The sequence below is a fragment of the Gymnodraco acuticeps genome, unplaced genomic scaffold, assembly GCF_902827175.1.
Source record: "Gymnodraco acuticeps unplaced genomic scaffold, fGymAcu1.1, whole genome shotgun sequence".
In the NCBI taxonomy this organism is placed as follows: domain Eukaryota; kingdom Metazoa; phylum Chordata; class Actinopteri; order Perciformes; family Bathydraconidae; genus Gymnodraco; species Gymnodraco acuticeps.
In genome coordinates, this window is record NW_022992095.1 from 495306 (window position 1) to 516223 (window position 20918).

General features: G+C 42.3%; 1 protein-coding gene across 6 annotated transcripts in view; it reads right to left on the minus strand.

The window, feature by feature from the left end:
* stxbp5a (syntaxin binding protein 5a (tomosyn)) overlaps positions 1-20918 on the minus strand; it is a 93601-nt gene that overhangs the window by 38816 nt on the left and 33867 nt on the right. For all 6 annotated transcript variants that reach the window (XM_034202769.1, XM_034202768.1, XM_034202767.1 and 3 more), the window contains 3 exons: positions 20568-20649; positions 19308-19408; positions 8702-8836 (listed from right to left, as the gene is read on the minus strand). In XM_034202769.1, coding sequence (XP_034058660.1) covers positions 8702-8836; positions 19308-19408; positions 20568-20649 — 318 coding nt within the window. The remainder of the gene's footprint in view (positions 1-8701; positions 8837-19307; positions 19409-20567; positions 20650-20918) is intronic.

Here is a 20918-nt window from a genome sequence, read left to right on the forward strand (position 1 = left end):
CCGACTCAGACTGCAAGGAATCTGGGTGTGACCCTAGATAACAACCTGTCCTTCACTGCAAACATCGCTGCTACAACCCGTTGCTGCAGATACACGCTTTACAACATCAGGAAGATACGTCCCCAGCTGACACAGAAAGCGACTCAGGTTCTGGTCCAGGCTCTCGTCATCTCACGCCTAGACTACTGCAATTCCCTCCTGGCTGGTCTACCTGCATGTGCCATCCGACCTCTGCAGCTCATCCAGAATGCAGCGGCTCGTCTGGTCTTCAACCTTCCTAAATTTTCCCACACTACTCCGCTCCTACGCTCGCTTCACTGGCTTCTGGTAACTGCTAGAATCCACTTCAAGACACTGGTACTTGCGTACCATGCTGCGAATGGATCTGGCCCTTCCTACATCCAGGACATGGTTAAACCGTACACCCCAGCGCGTGCACTACGCTCTTCATCAGCCAAACGACTCGCTGCGCCCTCGCTGCGAGGGGGACCCAAGTTCCCAACGGCGAAAACACGTGGGTTTGCTATCCTGGCTCCAGGATGGTGGAATGAGCTCCCCATTGACACCAGGACGGCAGATAGCTTGCACATCTTCCGGCGCAAACTGAAAACTCATCTCTTTCGACTCCACTTCGAGCGATAGAACTATTAACAAAGCACTTTTATACTAATAAAGGACTGGCTTACCTAAAGCCAGTTGAGTAGCACTTGAAATGTTTTTGCTCTATGAAACCTGATGTACTTATATGATTCTGTTTTCTTCAAGTTGTATTTTGTTGGACGAACGTACTTATTGTAAGTCGCTTTGGATAAAAGCGTCAGCTAAATGCAATGTAATGTAATGTAATTAACCGCTCCTTGAAATTTGAATTTATACTCATTACAAAAACTTTTTTCGTGCAATATCACTTTTTTCTCACATAATTCTAGCTTCTCACAGAACATTGATACAATACTGTACTGTATGTGGAAGTCATGTCCATATCCGTATTAACTCAGCTGAGAACAGAGTATCTACAGAAGAATAAATATTTGAGAGCCTTACTGCATTGCATTCCAATATATATTTTGAATAACCTCAGGCCACTACAGCTTGTCTTTTCCTTAACATAAATTAGGACATTTCCACCACAAATTAATGTATAAAAACGACCAGAATGCAGCTAATGAAGGGTTTGATGGCCAACACATCCTGAGGGAGGACTTCAAGGACCCCCATACTTAATATGTGTCCCCATCATCACTGGAATAAAACATACGACCTTAGTGCACCTACATCACATAGTAAAGTATTGAGAGGGTTAAGGTTGGAAGAGTCAAAAGTGTCTTTGAACCTTGGAGGAAGTCCGCCGGGGAGGAGAGAGCTGCCAATCACTCCGAGGCTCTAAAAGGCTGTTCAAAGACATAAGCTCACTTAAGGTTGTGATGGATGTCTCTGTCAGGCCAGACCGTCCCCAATGGCTGTGTATGTGTGTGTGGGTGCATCGCTGTGTGTGTGACCATTTGCATGTCAACAGAGGCAGCACAAAATGCTCGGCGGCCCCCTCCTCTCCTCCTCCTGTCTGTGCTTTACCCTCCAGACAGCCTTATGTCAAAATCTCCTCTCTCTGTGCGCCACGTGGCTGCAGAATGTACCTAACCTTCCCTGCCTCAAAAAGATGATGTGGACTGCAGAGCGCCAGAGAAGGTCACAGCTGAAAAAGAGTGACTGTTAGCGCCTGAAACATGACTACAGTTACAGTTAGCAAAGGCAGGGATGCCTGAAAAGGAGAAGAAAAGGATGAGCTGCAACCAAATGTAAGTGATACACAAAGGGCCCAGAGTTTTTTATTCATCTCTAAGTCTGACAGTGAAGGGCAAGACATGCTGCTGATAAGATAAAGTATTAAAACTGTATATATTCCAATTGAAATACATACGCAGAAGATTAATGTCAACCCAGTCAGTCAAAAGGATTCCTCTTAAAAAACAATGTACAGACGCATACAAAAGAAAATCCCTTAGAAACATGACTTATGACCCGCTGGAAGTGTTTGCCGAAATGCCAAGCTGCAACGCTCACTCAAAAACAAGAGGGAATATGGGGATATCTTTCACCTCCTGGCAAGCACCCTTAACTGAAGTAATGGTGCATACACTTGCGGTGTTGTTGAGTGGGTAGGGAGGACCAATTTAAAATGTTGTGATTACAAAACTGAACTAACAAATCCTACTCATTCTGCCTCAGGTTTATCCCTGCATCTCAGCATGACGATACGAGTGCAAGCACAGGGTGAAAGAAGGGAAGCATCTACAGCGGTGTGCGCGTGTGTGTGCGTGTGCGTGCGTGTGTGTGTGTGTGTGTAATAGAAGGTAGCAGTTAGTGGGCAGGCAGGCAGTCAGTCAATTGTATCTATATTTAGCCTGTTTGTGCCGGAGCCTTATTACCTAAGCTCTGCTGCAGCTGGAGCTGTTGATTTATCTAATCCCCCTTCACTGCCTGTCTCTCAGCTAACAGCCGTCGTCCACAGCAGCTCGCACAAGTACTCTCACTCACACACACACACACACACACACACACACACACACATTTTCAGGTTTCATGTCGACACAATTAAGACACATCTTAACATCCACCCCATTAGCAAAACCTACATCCATAACAAACAATTACCCTCTCGCTGAATTACAAAATGCAACTTGTATAAAAGCTTCGCCCGCCTGTCCCACGCGGTTTATCTCCTCTCGTTTCAGGTTTTTATGCGCCTCGTTCTCCATCTTCCCCTGTGAGACTCCGCCGTAACAAATCTGTTTTGTTAAAACCTGTTGTCATACAGTAAACAAATGTGACACCGACACATTCACAAAGTCCACAAATACATGTTCAGGTTTGGAGATGAAGGAATCACCATGGCAACAGAGGCAGGATGGGCAGAGCGCAGACATGCTCCTAAAATCATCCATACCCTGCCACAAACCCGCCCACACAAACACAGACAGACACAGACACACACACACACACACACACACACAGCCTGGCGACTACTTCAACACACTCCTGTAAGCACACATCTCTGCCTGCATACTGCTAATGACTCTGCATTTTGCATACAGAGATAAAAAAGGGAACATTTGAGAATGTGTGTATGTGGGTCTCTGATAGTTAGTGCACTTTCATACAGATAGATTCTTTAGTGTGCCTGCATACCACAATATGTGTTTCTATGCGTTATTGTTAGACTGTGAGCATCCATAAAGCATCATTCACATCATAGTCTCTTTCAGCTACAGACTTTCATGTCTCCCACGCCACACACACACCTTTAAATGCCTCATGGCAAATATGACGCTTGTTCGGTACGTCAGGAAATCTTGAAAATGTTTGCCCCCTTGGCACCTTCCCTTCTAAAAAGTCATCTGTTATAAACCTTTATTGCACCGAATCCTTCTTTGAATATCAAATATTCATCCCACCCAGTGATGCCTTCAGTAGTACATTAAAGAAAATGGTCCATTACGTTGCAAGCACACACACAAAACTGAATGTCCACACACGCACAGTAAAGCAAATATCTGTGGGTGTGTGAATGACGCAGGGGGGAATTGTTAGCAATAGGAAGGTTAACTCCTGAATTCGACAACATCTCTTCAGTGCAGGCAGACTAAAAACACACTCACACAATAAAAAAACTACATTTCAAAAACGATTTCTAAATGCATGTATGATTAAAAACACCAATATTTCTTCAGCATACCTTTTCAAAGGCTTAACTACATAAACAAACACACGCTGAGTGAAATCCTGAACATCTGGTGTCACTGCGGGCGACACTGTGAGGCAGCAGAGCGCAGTCACCATGACGTGTCTCCGCCGCGACATGACTTGAACAGCCAGTGTGCAGCACGCCCCTACCGTATGTGGCCTCAAGTCACCTTGGAACTGTGGACTGTGAACCTGTGCGTGTCTGTGTGCGTTTTAATGCATGCAGTTCATTTTTGGGGTATTTGGTGGTTCCTTTGTCTGTTTGAAGCTCAGTGGAAGGCTACAGTAGACCAAGGAAGAACCCATTACATTTTGGAATGGATTCAAATCAGGGGTGGGATACACACATTATTTGTTTTTAATATGGAAACGGCCTTGGTGAAGTGCCGCCTTCATTTAGATTCCTGGTAGTCATAAATAGGTTCTATGTATGGCCCTTCTGGAATAAAAAAACATGTTCAAGATAAAAGTGCTGCCCCAGCTCGACTGATCCTCCCAGCCTCAGTGAGAAGAACATGCACAGCTTTTCCGTACATACATTAAAAATACTAAATCTGAAACTGACAAAGACAAGCATCCATTGTCAGCTCACGCGTGACACAAACATGTTAGGTCCTGGTTAAAAGCTTACCAACAGACAGCGAGAGCAACAGAAACTACCCTTAAGTCCGGTGTTGCTGTATAAATATAATGTTATATCATTTATGAAGTAGGCTTATTCACTTATCTGTCAGTTGAATATGAAACTACAGCTACAGTAGCAGCTGATGAATTTAGCATTAAGGGGGGGGACACCTAGCCTTCCCCTATCATACAGTATCTCACCCAAAATCCCAAAGTTTAATGCATAACCCTCTTTAAATACGCAAAATGTTGTTTCTTGATTAAAACGAAAAAGTAATAACATACTAAATAATGGGATTCAAAAGGTGCTGGTAGGCAGATTGTTTCACTATTGAACAGAGACAGGCTGGCTGTTTTCTGCTGCTTCCTCACTATATGCTAATCCGCAATAAGCTTAATGTATCCTGGCTGTACCTATCTTCATATGTAGGGGAAATATAGAAGATTGGTATTGATCCTAAAACCTATCTCTGAGCAAGAAAAGAAAAATAATACTTATGTCCTAAAATGTAGAAATGTTTGATTTATTTACCTAAAAAAACACCCATGAACTTGATATATAAAGCAAGCTTATATAGGCTTAGTTTTGTATTAAACTATATTAAAAATAAAAGACATTTCAAAAGACACCTTCCAAATGAAGATTGCTTAGTTGTAACCCCTTAGTGCATGGGAGTTGGAAGGGTGTCCCCCCCAGAAAAGGTACACCAGGACGACACCGGCAGCCGGGGGTCCTGGAGACCCTGTAGCTTTGGGGATAGAAGGGGCTGTTGTGCTTCCTCATAGTGCAGTGCTGTAACAGCTGAGGACTTCACATATGCATGAAAACGCAGAACGCAGGAACATACGTAGAAGAAGCATGAACAATTCAAACAAGTAATTACTGTAGCTCGGGGGTCGAGAGTGGGAAGAAATAAAAGAGGACAGAAGAGGCCTGAGGCCAACACATTCACGTGAACTATGTGTCATATAATCTGTTAACATTTTACCCCTCCTGTCCTGCTTCTCCCCGGCTCTCTGTACCCAGCAAACATCTAGTTGAATCAAATCAAACACACACAGACAGACGCTGCCAGGTGCAAATATACAAATATAACATTCTTGCGTACACAGAACATACATTAAATTATGCAGCATTTGAAAAAAACACATGCACACGTGGCCTTTTGGCAATGTCGTGAATGCCTGTGGCTCTGAATGAACTGCAGTGCCATGCAGTTGGTTTTGCACTTTAAGAAATGTGTGTTTTATAATCTGTACAGTAGCTTGGGCACAGAGGTGTGAGTCATACAAACACACAGAGCACTGGGCCAGGCCTGGGGCCACTGGCACAACTACTGCTGCTCGTCTCCAAATGGCAAGGCCCAAGGGAGGATGACCCTGGTACACACTTATGTATTTATGTATTTAACGGGAACAGTGTTCATTAATCATAATTTCAGTTGCAGCTCAATGTAAGTGTGCCAGAGGTAAAACATTAATAACTATGACAGCAATCGTAGTTGAACAGAGATGTACAGTAGCATCAGGGCTTAACATTAGGTATTTAATAAATGCTTCAATAGTTCTATATGTGATACTTAAAAGTATTACTGATGAACACAGTAGTGCTCAGCTAACGAGACTAAATGATGATCTAATTTCAATATCAAGTCTGCAATTTTGTTATTCATTTTATATCTTCCAATTTAACGTAAAAGCACCAACTACAGTTCATTTAGATTAGGTGCTTCCTTCTTCGGATGGCAACGTCAGAAGAAAATTATAGGAGAGCACAATAGCTTTTGTATCTGGACTACAACCCTACCAACCCCACAGCTGGCAGAGAGACCCAACGCAAGAGAACAAGAGAATCCCCTCACATCTCTCTGATCTGTATCAAAGCAAACCACAGACACACACTTGTGCGCTCAAACAGATATGCAAACCGAGAGCGCCGGTAACAAATCCCAGAATCGATTCCTGGCACTGCCGCCATCTTCAAGACATGGAACCCAACAGAATGGCTGTGAGAGAGATTGAGATGTGAACCAAAAGATGTGGAAAGAGCTATCGTTTGGATGGAAACAACTCAACTTTGATTGTTGTGGTTTATCAAAGCTGTTGCACGGCAGAAATGTAAGTGGCATGATTTGATGTGTCACAGGCACAGCTACATATTTTTTTATCTATCAAGGATTTATTTCACAAAGGAATGCACAAAAATGGGCTTTCCCTTGTTGTCATTTACTTTTTATTTAGCGGTCAATAAACCTGTTAGAATCAGAATCAGAATACCTTTATTCTCGCAGCTTGAATGTATAAGGATATTTCAATAAACTATTATATTGTTATTATGGACTACCAAAATATAGGCATTAAAGAAGTGACTGTCATATACATTGCTTGTGCAGTATGTGATGTGGAGGAAGGAGCATTGAGAACATTTAAAGTTCTACACACAAGCTGTGTGACCTTTTGTTTTATGTAAGAGTGGCATAAGGTTATAATAATTCTAATACAAGCTCAAGCCATTTGGAAAGGACTAATATCAACCTCCTGCCAGAGGCTATGTTTGATGTGGTCAGAAAGGATTTGTTATTAAAATTGCAACGTCATTTTTAAATAATAACTGAAGGTCACTTGATTAACTCTAAATGTAAGTAACATGATGTCTTTATTTGTCCATTTTTGATTTGATTTTGAATAATGTGCTGTACATGGCAGCACATACACATATCCACGTATTTACTATTTCATTCCAGAGATACATTAACTTTCTGATAGAAAAAATGACTTTTTCATGACCAACAAGGCAACAGAAGTCACATGTTGAGGATGTATGTGTTAATAGCCAAGGGAATATCTGACGTCCAGGTGAAGCAAGATGAACAGCAGTAAAGGGTATAAAAGTGAAGCAAAGAAAAGTTAGTTTAGGAAGAACTCCTTTATCTACCTCTTTATCTTATCATCCACATCTAACCTCTATCTTATCACTATCTCTCCCATACCTTCCTCTTCCGCCCTTTTTTCTGTAATTGGAAACCTTTTTCCTTCTGCCTCTCCATCCTCACTTATCTGCATGACTCCTGATCTGCCCTCTGTTACCTGCATTTATCCCTCTGTCTCCACTCCATTCCTGTTCTCCATCACTCTTCCCCTTCTGCATGTCCTTCCCCTCAGGCGAAAGCCCTGTCTCATGCATTCGGCTCCAGCCTCCTCTCTGTCATACTTCCCCCCCCCCCCCCCCCCTCCCCCTCCCGCCCCCGCTCCTCTCTCCCACCACTCACTCTCGCATTTTCTTCCCTGCAGCCCTGTCGACGAGACGAGACGTCTGTGTGTACCATACACTGATCTCGGCAGACACCTGTTCCACCCCCTCCCTCCTTCCTTCCTCTTTTCCCCTCTGTCCTCTCACACGCGCACAGAAGGGGGTGAGGGGGAAAAGCGTGAAGCAAAACGCTCCAGTGAATAATTTAAGTCTCTACAGCAGGGAAGCAAAATGGAGCCTGTCAAACTGACATATCCATTGAAACAGTAAAGAGACAGGTCGCTCACTACCTGGAGTCTGATACTGTGCCTCAGTAGATTACTAGTGATTGTTTCTCATCTCATTACATTTAAGAACAATAACCTTTTGAAGGGTAAAATGCTCTTAAGACAGCATTACTTGAGTGCTGCAAGGTGAGTCAATAAACCCTGGAATCAATGTTGCAGTGCTTGCAATATCAGTTTGATTCCCACAGAGATCAAACATTGATCTGCAGATCAGCCATTCACCCTGGATGGAAACCCCATCCATACGGCCAAAAAACCTGGAGCTTGTTAAATTGTGCAGTGTTTGAAGAGGAGGAGGAAGAAGAAGAAGAAGAAGAAGAGAGTAAAGGCAAGGAAGTTTGAGTGCATGACGCAGCGTCCACACGGCGGCGTGCATTGAAGCTTGCCGGTGAGCTTGTCTGAAACTCGACCAACAACCAATCACATGAATCTCCCGTCCCGGACACACAAGCACGCCGTTTGATTGGCTAGAGCTTGTACTGGCATATGATTTGATTGGCTGGCGCTTCCGCCGAAGCTTCAAAAGTTGAACATTGCTCAACTTTTGAAGCGAGCAACGCGAAGCAAGGCGAAGCAAGGCGAAGCAAGGCGAAGCAACGCGAAGCAACGCGAAGCAACGCGAAGCAACGCGAAGCAACGCGAAGCAACGCTCCCACAATGCAGTTCGGCAAAGCGTGACGTCACCCCATTCAAAGTGAATGGGCAGAAGCGTTGAAGCTTCATCGCACGCCGCCGTGTGGATGGGCCGTGAGGAGTGGGAGGCAGCATTAGAGGGTGACTCGTGGGCAGTAACACTCACAGTTCAATGGCTTTGTTCCACATGATGACGTAGCCTGAGAGCATAAAGGACTCCACGTTGACGAGGTGGATGTTCCCCCGTTCTGTGCCGATATACAACCATTTACTCTGGAAGGGCAGGTGGCAGAAAGTTATTCTGAAAAAAGAAGAAGAATAAGAAGACGTGAGTAAACAGGAAAGAAAAACAGTAACAGGCACAAAGCAGAAACTTCACCGAAACACTGGACGTCCTATTATACCTGGAGACAAATTATGCAAAACTTTGGGAGGATTATTTACCAGTCTTTCAGGACAAAGCAGTTGAGATGAGAGTGACTAATCAAAGGGATTTTTGAGACATTCAATCAGCCACCCTCTGCAGACGTACAGGAAACATGAGACAGACACCCATAGTTCTCCATTGTTCATCATCGCTCCCACATTCTTTTCTTTTCATCATCCATCAGAGTTAAGTTTAATGAAAGGTTAGAAAACCCTTTCCTTCTCATCCCTTTCATCCATCCCTAAATTCAACCTCCAATCCGTCTGAGGAATAATAACGTAACACCTCGGAAATCTGGCTTGCTAATATTTCAAGGTCATCCCGCTCCTCCAGTGATCCTTTTTATTCTTCACGGTGGTTTGAGCAACACCTGTGGACTTCAGCGGCCGGGATATAAAAGACAACGCCTTCGGCTCATCAGCTGGGACACACCACCCAAGTTGTATCCATCTCTTTTGACAGCATTTTCTTTTTTATCGCTATTTCTAGCAGGAAGGACACACTGGTTTATTTCCACTGTGTTTGTGAAAGATAAGCTCATATTTAGTTATATCACACAACAAGTTTCATATCTGATATTATATATGATGTCAGAGACACTTTGGTAAGATACACCTGTCATTTTAAAATAGTAAATATTTTCTGGCATTACATGCAGTATTCCTGGAACGGTGAAAATAACCCCCCTTCTCCATGGTTCTTTAACTCATTCCAAACTACAAAAGAACCACCCAAAAAAGTGTTTTCCAATCCAAACAATATGAGATCATAGCAATTGGAGCATGATTAACATTGTTATAGTTACATTTTAATGGCAAGACAAAGCTCCTCGTTTGGGTAAGGGAAAAACTATTCTTCCCATGAGCATTATCATCTGTTTTAGTAACATAAAACAAAAAAAATGTGGGTTGCAGGACTCAAACTCTGGTCTCTTGTAAATACATGAGGAAAATACAAGTGATTTGTATGTGTAAAGTGTTAGAATGTGAGTCTTCCTGCAAAGAATTAAAAAATGATGCAATTGAACAAGGCAGCGATTACTATTCCCCCTCAAAGGATGTGAGCTGGTTAAAAGGAAACATAGTCCAGATAGATTATAGATATAATGACACTTAAAAACACAAGGATATGTGTAAGCATGTCCTTGCAGTGACTTTGAGTGTTTTTCCTTTGTGTTATAATGCTCAGAAAAGCCTCTGTCTCCCCCACCTCCCTCTCTGGGAGTCTCACACTGTTGCAACAGGGCTGTAGCGCCACACACACACACACACACACACACACACACACACACACACACACACACACACACACACACACACACACACACACACACACACACACACACACACACACACACACACACACACAACACACACACACACACCACACACACACACACACACACACACACACCACACACACACACACACACACACACACACCCACACACACACACACACACACCACACACACACACACACACACACACACACACACACACACACACACACACACACACACACACCACACACACACACACACACACACACACACACACACACACACACACACACACACACACACACACACACACACACCACACACACACACACACACACACACACACACACACACACACACACACACACACACACACACACACACACACACACACACACACACCACACACACACACACACACACACACACACACACACACACACACACACACACACACACACACACTCCTCCCCCAAGATCTGCATTAAAACATGAATATATTCATGTTTGGGGGGGAAAGAGGCATTGAGCTACTTGACATACATCTCATTCACAGTCCAAAATGTGCACAGGGATTCAGAAAACAACCCTTAAACACAGTGACATCATTTAAATAAATACAGCAATATTGTCTGGGTAAATCAAACATGAGTGATAACAGCTGCGCATGCTTATTTAAGTCTCATCTGACTAACATCACTTTCTCCTAAAAATATTTGTATTAATACTCACAATTCTTTTAATATATTTTGACGGAAATATAATTGCTGTATGCATTGCACTCACTAAGATTTTGGAAAACCAGGATGCTAGATTTAAAAAGCACTGAGATATTGAAAAAAGTCAATGCATTCTGTATTATGCGTTAAGGCAGTGAATGTTGGTCTAAAGACAAATAAGATATGTTGACAGATATGTTTAATAAAAATGTTTGTTGATAAAAAACCTAATCCAGGCGACATTGTGATTCAAACATGTAGTTGCCATTGCAGACGATATGGTTAAGAAAGAGCTCGAGCATAATAATGTTGACAGTTGATCTTTGGGATGCGCACACTCGTACAGACGCATTACCAATGAATAAGATTGACATGACAACTTGTGGCATCTTCCTATCCAGTAAGCAGACTATCAGCTGGATTAAATCTCCTTTTCCATCTGCACTAACAGATGTGCCTCATCTATGAATATGAGGGCTGGAGTGTGTGCATGTGTCACGGTTATGATTTTGTAAACAACAAATTCTGCATAAATGTCTAGTTGTCACTGTACTGTATGAATGTGCCTGTACAAGTTAGGTTTTTGTGTACATCTGCACAGGAACATGCTTCAGCCACTGACATGAATTAATGTCATTAAATATGCACTGTATGTAAATGTATGTGGTGTATACATGTTTAATCTGTGTCTGTGCGCACATAGGAGCCGATTGATTAAGTGTTCTGAGAGCCAGAATGAGAGGAGCCAACCGAGAGGCAGTGTCAGGAAGCATAATTACTGTATACAAATTTGCTCGCACTTAGAAGTGTGTGTGTGCATTTTTGGTGTGTGTTTGCCCATGTGGGTGTCATTGTGTTCACGTGTCTCCTGGTGAAATCTCAAGCTTCAAGTGGTCACGACACACGAAGGCAGCTGCCAGCTTCAGGCTCAGGGCCAGATATATCGCATCATAGACATGACAGACGCCTGCCACACACAGCTCTGAGGCTGCACTGTGGGCTAGACGTATAACGGCAGGGTTCACTGCAGATCAATTGAAAAGGGGGGGAAACTTTAGGAAATCATCATTTGTATTGCATGGGTTTATGTGATGTCCCTTTCACAGGAGATGATCGCTACAAATGGGCTGATATGTGCCGGCCTGTCATTAGGAAGTCACCGGCTGCAACACTTTAATCTAAACTGCCTTGATTTAGTGATCCTTTCCCTTCCTTTTTATTAACTGCCCTTGAGCAAAGCACTGACCACTAGCTGCTAAAGGGCTGACTAGACAATAATATGTCAAGAAAATGATATTATTAGGTTGCAGTAATGAGTATGTCATTGCTGCAGCAGAGCAGTAATAGGATTGACGATAGAACACTGAGTTTTAATATCAGACTTGTAATGTCTCCAAACATATGTATTAAAGAGTTACGCTGTTATGCGCAACAAGGGCAGAAGAAAGAAGCTGACATGAGAAGAATGGGGGCTGGTTATGTTTAAAAAAGTGATACCTTTACTTTTTTAATGCAGCATAGTAAACAATTATATATCTGTCTTTCGTGTTATCTTATATTTTCAGAAAACAAAGGTATTAAAATAATTGGGAATACAGATAACAATTTAGACATTGTTTGGAATTGTTGATTAGGTGAATGACAAATCAAATCAAGTTTTATTTATATATCACATTTATAAACGATTTTTGGTCGAGCCAAAGTGCTGATAGCAGATAAAGCAGATAACAAAAAAAAAAGGTGATCAAGTGTTGAACAGCCTTAAGATGTTGGAGAGACTTCCAATTAGCTTAAATAAATAAAAAATGGAAACAAGATAATGCACTTATATAATATCCATTTGGCAGAGCTACAGGCCGGATGGCTGTTCTAATCTGAGAGGGCAGAGACCCCAATCTACCCCACAGGGTTTCAATTACAAAGACTATGATCTGATAATAGACTGTTCACATGCGCATCATCTCGAAAACACATTCACACACTAAAACACACACACACACACACACAAAGCACCTGTGAAAATCAATCCAAGCCAGTGCCGCATAATTAAAACAATGCTGAATTAATTCCCCTTCACAGCTTCTTAATATACCTTTGCACAGTGAGAAGATAGTGTTGGCAACAAAAGGAGAGGAACTTTTGTTGCCCGGCAGCAACATAGATCAGCTCTAATTGGCTCTATTAATTACATTATTTAAAGGTTCCCTATTATACTCTTTTTCATTATTATAGGTCTCAGATATATAAAAAACATGTCTCGGAAGTGTTTGGCTCGAAATACCAAACAGATCACCCAATGCAGCATCCCATAAATCCCTCTGTTTCAGCCCTGTTTCAAAAGTGCTGATTCTGTGTCTGTTACTTTAGATGAAAATAAGGAGCAACTCCCCACGCCCCTCTGCAAGATATTTGGTTAAGGCGGTGTTTACACGAGAACGAAACGGGTTGTATCTGCTACTTTTCTCTCGCGTATAGCCCGTTCGTTCACACGAGGCCGTAACGGAACCGTGGAAACGGACCCCGCAAACGATAACGGGTCCCAAGGTGGATAGATCTGCAAACGGAATGCTCTCGGGGGCCAAACGGCTCAGTGTGTACGCCCTAAGGGGTACTCGAACTTTTTTGTTAAAGGTCCACTTGTGAATTTTATACAAGGTCAATGGTCCGGATCACTGCCAGTAAAGCCCCCCCCCCGGAGCAGAGCAACGAAACTGAAATTAATTTGAGAAGCAGTTATGGCGCGCTATGCATGGGGCCCCCTTAAGGGGGTTTCCCGACATGTCGTTGCAGTAAATTAAAGGGTTTTTCATGTTGTCGTTGCTGTGGACCTTGTTAATATTTTTAACTTAAATGCGTGTCACGCTCGCGCACGCAAATAAATATATGCACGTTCACAACGCGTCAGACACAAGAAAATATACATTAAAGGGGACCTATCATGCAAAATGCACTTTGTGATGTCTTTTATACATAAACATGTGTCCCCGGTGCCTCGGGGAACTCACGCAGCGTCAGAAAATAAAACACTCTCTTTTCCTCCGTACCCAAATCTTTTAAAAACAGGGGTACAACGAGCGGATACAGATTTGCTGTACAAATTTGCGTTTCTCTAACAGGGCTGCAAAAGAGGGGTTTGAGCAGTACTATGAGGCATGGCTACAATGGGTGATCTGTTTGGTATTTTAAGCAAAAAACTTCACAGACATGTTTTGTATAGGTATGGCCCTACAATATATGTTTTCCAATATAGCATAATAGGTCCACTTTAATTTACATCAGAATCAGAATTTTTTTTTCTTTTAATTTTTTTATTAAGGGTTCGGTCCGGATTGATTTGCAGTTCGGTCCGGATACGGACCTTGGTCCAGAGTTTGAGAAGCCCTGCCCTATACGATCATTTCCTGATAACGATGAAGCCATAGCCCCACCTCTCCCCACCTCTGCTGCTCACTGCTGTAGCATGGTCAGTAGCTACTGCTAGTGCTACTGACCATGCTACAGATGTTAGTGCAAAATCTACAGCTCGACCATGCTACAGATGTTAGTGCAACATCTACAGCCCCTCTACCACAACCATCAGCAACAAGTGGACATGGAGAACTACATGAACTACATGTTGCTAAATCTACCGCGGGGCATAAACAGAAGGGCAACCATGCCAAGGCTATTCTCCGCTGCTTTTGGTGGCAGAAGTAAGGCAAGGCAAGGCAAGGCAAGTTTATTTATATAGCACTTTTCAACACAAGGCAATTCAAAGTGCTTTACAAAAAATGAAAGAGATTAAGAAAATGGCATTTAAAATCAGTCATTAAAAAGAAAAGCTAATAAAAGAAACATTAAAAGAAAAAATACATGGATAAAAGTTACAGTGCAGTCAATTAAACATTAAAAGAAAAAAGTACATGGATCAAAGTTACAGTGCAGTCTAAGATATGAATAGTTCAATTAAAAGCAGCGACAAAAAGAAAAGTCTTCAGCCTGGATTTAAAAGTAGTCAGAGTTGCAGCGGACCTGCAGGTTTCTGGGAGTTTTTCCAGATATTTGGAGCATAATAACTGAACGCTGCTTTACCATGTTTAGTTCTGACTCTGAGGACAGAAAGCTGACCAGTCCCTGAAGACCTGAGAGATCTGGATGGTTCATAATTTAGCAGGAGGTCAGAAATGTATTTTGGGCCTAAACCATTCAAAGCTTTATAAACCAGCAGCAGTATTTTGAAATCTATTCTTTGACACACAGGAAGCCAGTGTAAAGACTTCAGAACAGGAGTAATGTGATCCACTTTCTTAGTGTTAGTGAGGACTCGAGCAGCGGCGTTCTGAATCAGCTGCAGCTTCCTAATAGATTTTTTAGTGAGACCTGTGAAGACACCATTGCAGTAGTCGAGTCTACTGAAGATAAAAGCATGGACAAGTTTTTCCAAATCCTGCTGTGACATTAGTCTTTTAATCCTAGATATATTCTTTAGGTGGTAGGCTGATTTAGTAACAGTTTTAATGTGACTGTTGAAAAGTACAGCGCCACTTACAGGCCCGGCATGTACTACAGCGTTTCCAGTGGTTTTGTGTGAACGGACACGTTAAATGAGCCGAATGCGTGTGAATGGAAGACTTTTTTGATAACGAATTCGGTCCGTTTGCGCTCCCATGTAAATGGGGTCTATAAAGCCAAACAGCTCGCTGCACCCGCAATGCGAGGGGGACCCAAATTCCCATCAGCAAAAACACGTGGGTTTGCTATCCTGGCTCCAAAATGGTAGAATGAGCTCCCCATTGACATCAGGACAGCAGATAGCATGCACATCTTCCGGGGGAGACTGAAAACTCATCTCTTTCGACTCCACTTCGAGCGATAGAATTATTAACAAAGCACTTATATACTAATAAAAGGACTAGCTTATCTAAAGCTAGTGGAGTAGCACTTGAAATGTTTTAGCTCTATGAAACCTGATGTACTTATATGATTCTGTTTTCTTCAAGTTTGTATTTTGTTGGTCGAACGCACTTATTGTAAGTCGCTTTGGATAAAAGCGTCAGCTAAATGCAATGTAATGTAATGTAAAGAACACAATGGTGCTCTAGGAGGAGATTCAGGTGATAAGGGCGGGTGTTACCTTGGTTGGTTATTGGCTAATGGTTAAACGAGGCCAAAAAATCGTTATGACATCATAAAGTGGCCAACATCTGATCAGCTCATTTTCAGACAGGTTTTTATATAAATGGATCAGGACAAAAAGAGAGCAAATCTTTTTTCCAGAAACTTGCAGAATCTCTTTACACAGAGGGGACACATGTTTATGTATAAAAGACATGAAAAAGTGGATTTTGCATAATAGGTGACCTTCAAAAGGAATTCAAAGTCGCTACATTCACCACCAAAGCACTATGAATGTCGACAAATCAGCTTTCATTTATCTGTGTGTGGTGACCAAGGCTCCCCTATCGTATCATCCTGCATTAGAATAGCTTCCACATCTGCAGTGCATTCCTGCAAGGCACGAGGTGACGAGAGCATCCAACGCCAGAATGACTCGGCAGGATTTCGTTTGCGCTCCCTCCATCCCCACACTCCAGCCCACAGACTGACTCACTGCTCTTTGGCTGAGGCCCAGTCTGTCTCAACTCCTCCTCTCCTCCCTTCTCTCATCTCTTCTAGTGCCTGTGATATGATGTGAATAGATGCTGACGCTGGAGGGCTTTCTGCAACACTGCTTTCCCCATCAACACAAATTCTGATCAGGGAAAGGAAGGGGGAAAAGAAGGAAGGAAGGTGGAAGAAAAAGGATCTGATTGGAGGTTTGGATTTGGTTCCTCAGGTGATGGGAAGCTTAGAGATTTTAATGGGTGATATGGTAGAAAATAAACGTATGAAAAAAGGATTTAGTGGGAAGAAAACCCACTGCCTTTAGATATTTAGATCAGCAGTGAACCACATATAATCATTTTATCCTTGTTAGCCTTAATTGACTTGAGCCATACTGTTCTCACGGTTAAACTGCTTATGCTAGCAGGCATGAAAAACAATGTTGTTGCTAAAGTGAACGCCTCCCAACAACATGTATCCATACACTGACTACTACAACATTTTTTAAATACATTCCTTCCTGCTGAGAGTAGAGTGTTCAAATTGATATTACTCTCATGCTAAAGGAGACTATTAGCCCATCTCTCTCTGCAAAATAACAAGTTATACTTTTCTTTCTTGTTTCACACCTTGTTAGGAGGCTGTCATGGCATTTCTGGTTGGATGACTGTCCTTTTGTTGACCAGAAAATGGCTGCCCTGTCCTCTACACCCTGACAAGCTAAAGTCAAGCTTTGAACAAACAGTCAACAAGGGTAAAAAAACAAAGGAGCAAAGGTAAAAAGTGGGAGATGGGATAGAGTGGCAGTGGGTGACAATTCAATCTGAAACAAGTCTGTCTAATAAACCAATTACAGTTTCTGGACTTCACCTCGACGCTATTTCTACCATCTGATGTCATTTCAAACAGTCATATTCTTATAACCATTTGGAAATCCAACCGGATGCTATTTCTTTTGACACCTACAATAAAAAGCCTTGATCCAAACGACAACAGTGGGCAAACCTTAAAAAAAATAAAAAAAGCCTTTAGAGCCAGATACCTTCTTAATAGCTTCTCAGATTGCAATAGCACATTTTATATTATCCAGCATAACTGTGCGATTACATCCATGCAGCAGTTTTATCAGATTCACATCCTGGATCAGCAAATCCCTGCTGCTGTACTTTGACTGCTTCTTCTGTCTATATGACACACCCGGTGTGCAGCTATACACTGTAGGTGTCAAATGACGCAACAATTTGAAATATAACTGGTGTGTTGCACTGAAAAAAGAAAACTGATAGAAGAAAGTCAACTAAGTCAAAGGTGCAGAGAAGCGGCCTGATGTGTAATCAGCCAGTTAGACTGTCTTGCTCATAAGGCTAAAGGAATGTATTTGCATTTTGTGCTCTTATCCATATCACGCACATTATGTATGGATGCAGATTGAAAGCCAGCATTTGTCTTCTTGAAATGTTAATGGCATGAGGACAAGGAGTGGGATGTGGGAGGTCCTGCGTGTGTTACTTCCATTACTCTACTTCTACTTCTTTAGTTGAACTTTCTATTTTTCCTCTTCCAAATGTCTCATTTGACTTTGCAGCTTCTCCTCCCCATCCTGACGTCTCTTGCGATGCAGTGTCTCTGCTCCTTTCCGACGCCGTGGCTCGAGGTCGTTGCGTTGGACGACGGTGCTTACTAAATGTCAGAGGCGGTCAAGCGCCTCCGCAAGAACACAACCCGCCCTTAAAGCTGCCGGCCGTCTGTCGCCTGTCCATCAGATCAGCGCCGTCACAGATCATCGGCTTTGACGTTTAACCATTTCACCACTTTTCACTGCGACACATCACTAGCCAATTATATGATTGGCTCTGATGGGTAAATGCTGCATCTGTGAGTGGAGGGGACAGGGGACAGCAACTTCCTTGAGGTGAGGTGATTCTGCACTTTACTCGTCTCGTATCTCAGAACTTATTTGCAAGTGGAAACTTAATTGCTCGTCAGCCAAATAACAGTTCTTGGATATTAAATGTCCTGGATGTCGAACCAAGGAGAATTTTGAAAATGGTGCCAACTGTGTGACCACGTTAAACCTTTTTGATAGTTGAGATGGTAACATGACATTATAAACAGGAAGGAGTGGTGTGAGATGTATCCAAAGTTTTGTACTCAAATTAGGTAACTTGCTTTTATGTCATATATGCGATCTTTTTCTGATGAATGTGAGCTGTATCTGTCATAAGGCTTATCGAACCATCGCAGAGTGCGTGTGTAAATGAATTGCTTTTTTTTGCCCCTATTGTGTGTGTGTTGTGTGTGCATGTCTCTGTTTGTTTGTTTGTTGGTGTGTGTGTGTGTAACAACCTGCTGGTGTAAACCTTCTGGTGTTCACACCTGTGCCCCAGTGATGGGTAAGCCTCAGAGGAGAGTAAGTGACCCAAATAAAGCGTGTTAAGTAAGAGACCAACAGAGAGAGAGTGAGAGAGGGGGAGAGCTTTTCCGTCAGCTCCTTTGCCCTGCGCACATTTTTTCAGGCGAACAGACACAGTTGCCAAACAAAATGCCGTCTGTTTGCATACAGCATGACAGTCGGCGAAAAATTAACAGTTCACACAGGCAGCAAACTGTGACACTGGCCAGTGCTCAGAAATACACAGTAAATGTTGCACCACAGCGAGTGTGAGGGCCTAATTGAGTAGAAAAAGAGAGTTGTGGCAAGACACATCGACTTAGCAGAAGGTCTTTTTTTCGTCATTTGCCGTTTCGTGTGCCCCTCTTACCTCTCTTTGCTGAACTTGAGTGAGTGGAGGATGGCAGGTCTCTTCTGCCTCAGGTTCCACAGGTGAACACTGTCGTCAGCCAGAGCACTCACCAGCGCTCCCTGTCAGAAAAGAAAAGGGGATTTCATTTAGAATTTTAGGATAGGTAACATTGTTGAAACACATGAAGGTAATAACTGTGGAGACTACAATACGCATACCACATGCTCTCTTTGAGCATTACATGCATGAGTCTGACTGCATTCCCTGGAAACAGAATTTAAATCAGGCGGCTGTCTAACAGGTCACCACGATGATTCATCAGATGTATATAAGTCTATGTGCGCATGAAGGAAGCACTTAAAATTGTCTCCATCTGTTTTAAACTGCTGAGTCACAGTCGTACAGACGCTGACACACACACACACACACACACACACACTTCTCATTAATATGAAGTAAATCAAACTTGCCATATGAATCAGAAAGTGCTGCAGGTATTAAATACTGATAGCATGTTTCCAGCCTGTCAATTTACACTTTACAAAATGCTTATGAAGTTTCCCTGTGGCCTCTAGGTTTGATGCTTGACATAAGATATTGACTTGACTGCATATTTTGATATTTAGAGTTGGGTGAATGTGGGTTGAGTCACATCTGTGATTATAAAAGAGGGCAAACACAAACATCTGAAGTCATAATTTCAATGCAAGATCTTTCAAAAGAGAACGTTTCTCTGGTGAGAATTAATGGAAGGGAATGTTATTTGGCAGGTATTTCGTAACAGAAAATATTATTGAACAATGCATTCAATTAAAAACAGCAGACGAATCAAAAGAACCCACACACTGTAAATACGTATGATTATATAAGATGGATTTGTTATAGTTTTACCTGGTGAGAGTCAAGTTATTTTATTTGGTATCTATTTTCATTTTGTGTGTCAAAGGTATATAGACGTGTTGTTTTAAAAAAAAAAATCACTTAATCACCTTTAAACACTGTTTTAAACTGAGCAAACATTCCTGTTCGCATCAAAGGAAACGTTAACAAGACTAAAGAAGAGGGTTGACTAGCCATTTGGTGCCAACTTTTAATAATTAATAATACTCAAAACTTTAAACACTAAAGTACTCCTGATTGAGGATCATTAGCCATCAATGCTAATATCACCTGTCATTGGCTTTGAGAGAGAGGGCAGGGCTTACAAGTGACTTTAGATGCCCCAGTCAAGTCATTCACTTTTTATTAATCCAACATTTTCCCCTCATATTTTTGTACCTCATTGATGAGAAACTGTAGCTGGATGACGGCTGCTCCACTCTCGTGTTGACAGTAGCACTCCACCCCTGGACGACCAAACCTGAAAGCATCTCTGTCAAGGAACACACAGTACCAGCAGAGCTTTGTTTCACTTTAACACTGTTTGTTTTTGGGTGTGTGTAGGCAGCCAAGTGGGCGCTGAATATGTATGAGGTGTTTCTCGAATGTGCAGCAGCTCAAAACAAGTGCCTCAGCATTTGAAGGTCATTTGTTCCTCGCTACACCTGACACAAAGGTCGTGACTTCTGTTACTTACTGACCTGCTTGGAAGGAAAATAGGAAATACACAGTGACATTACTACAGTCAAC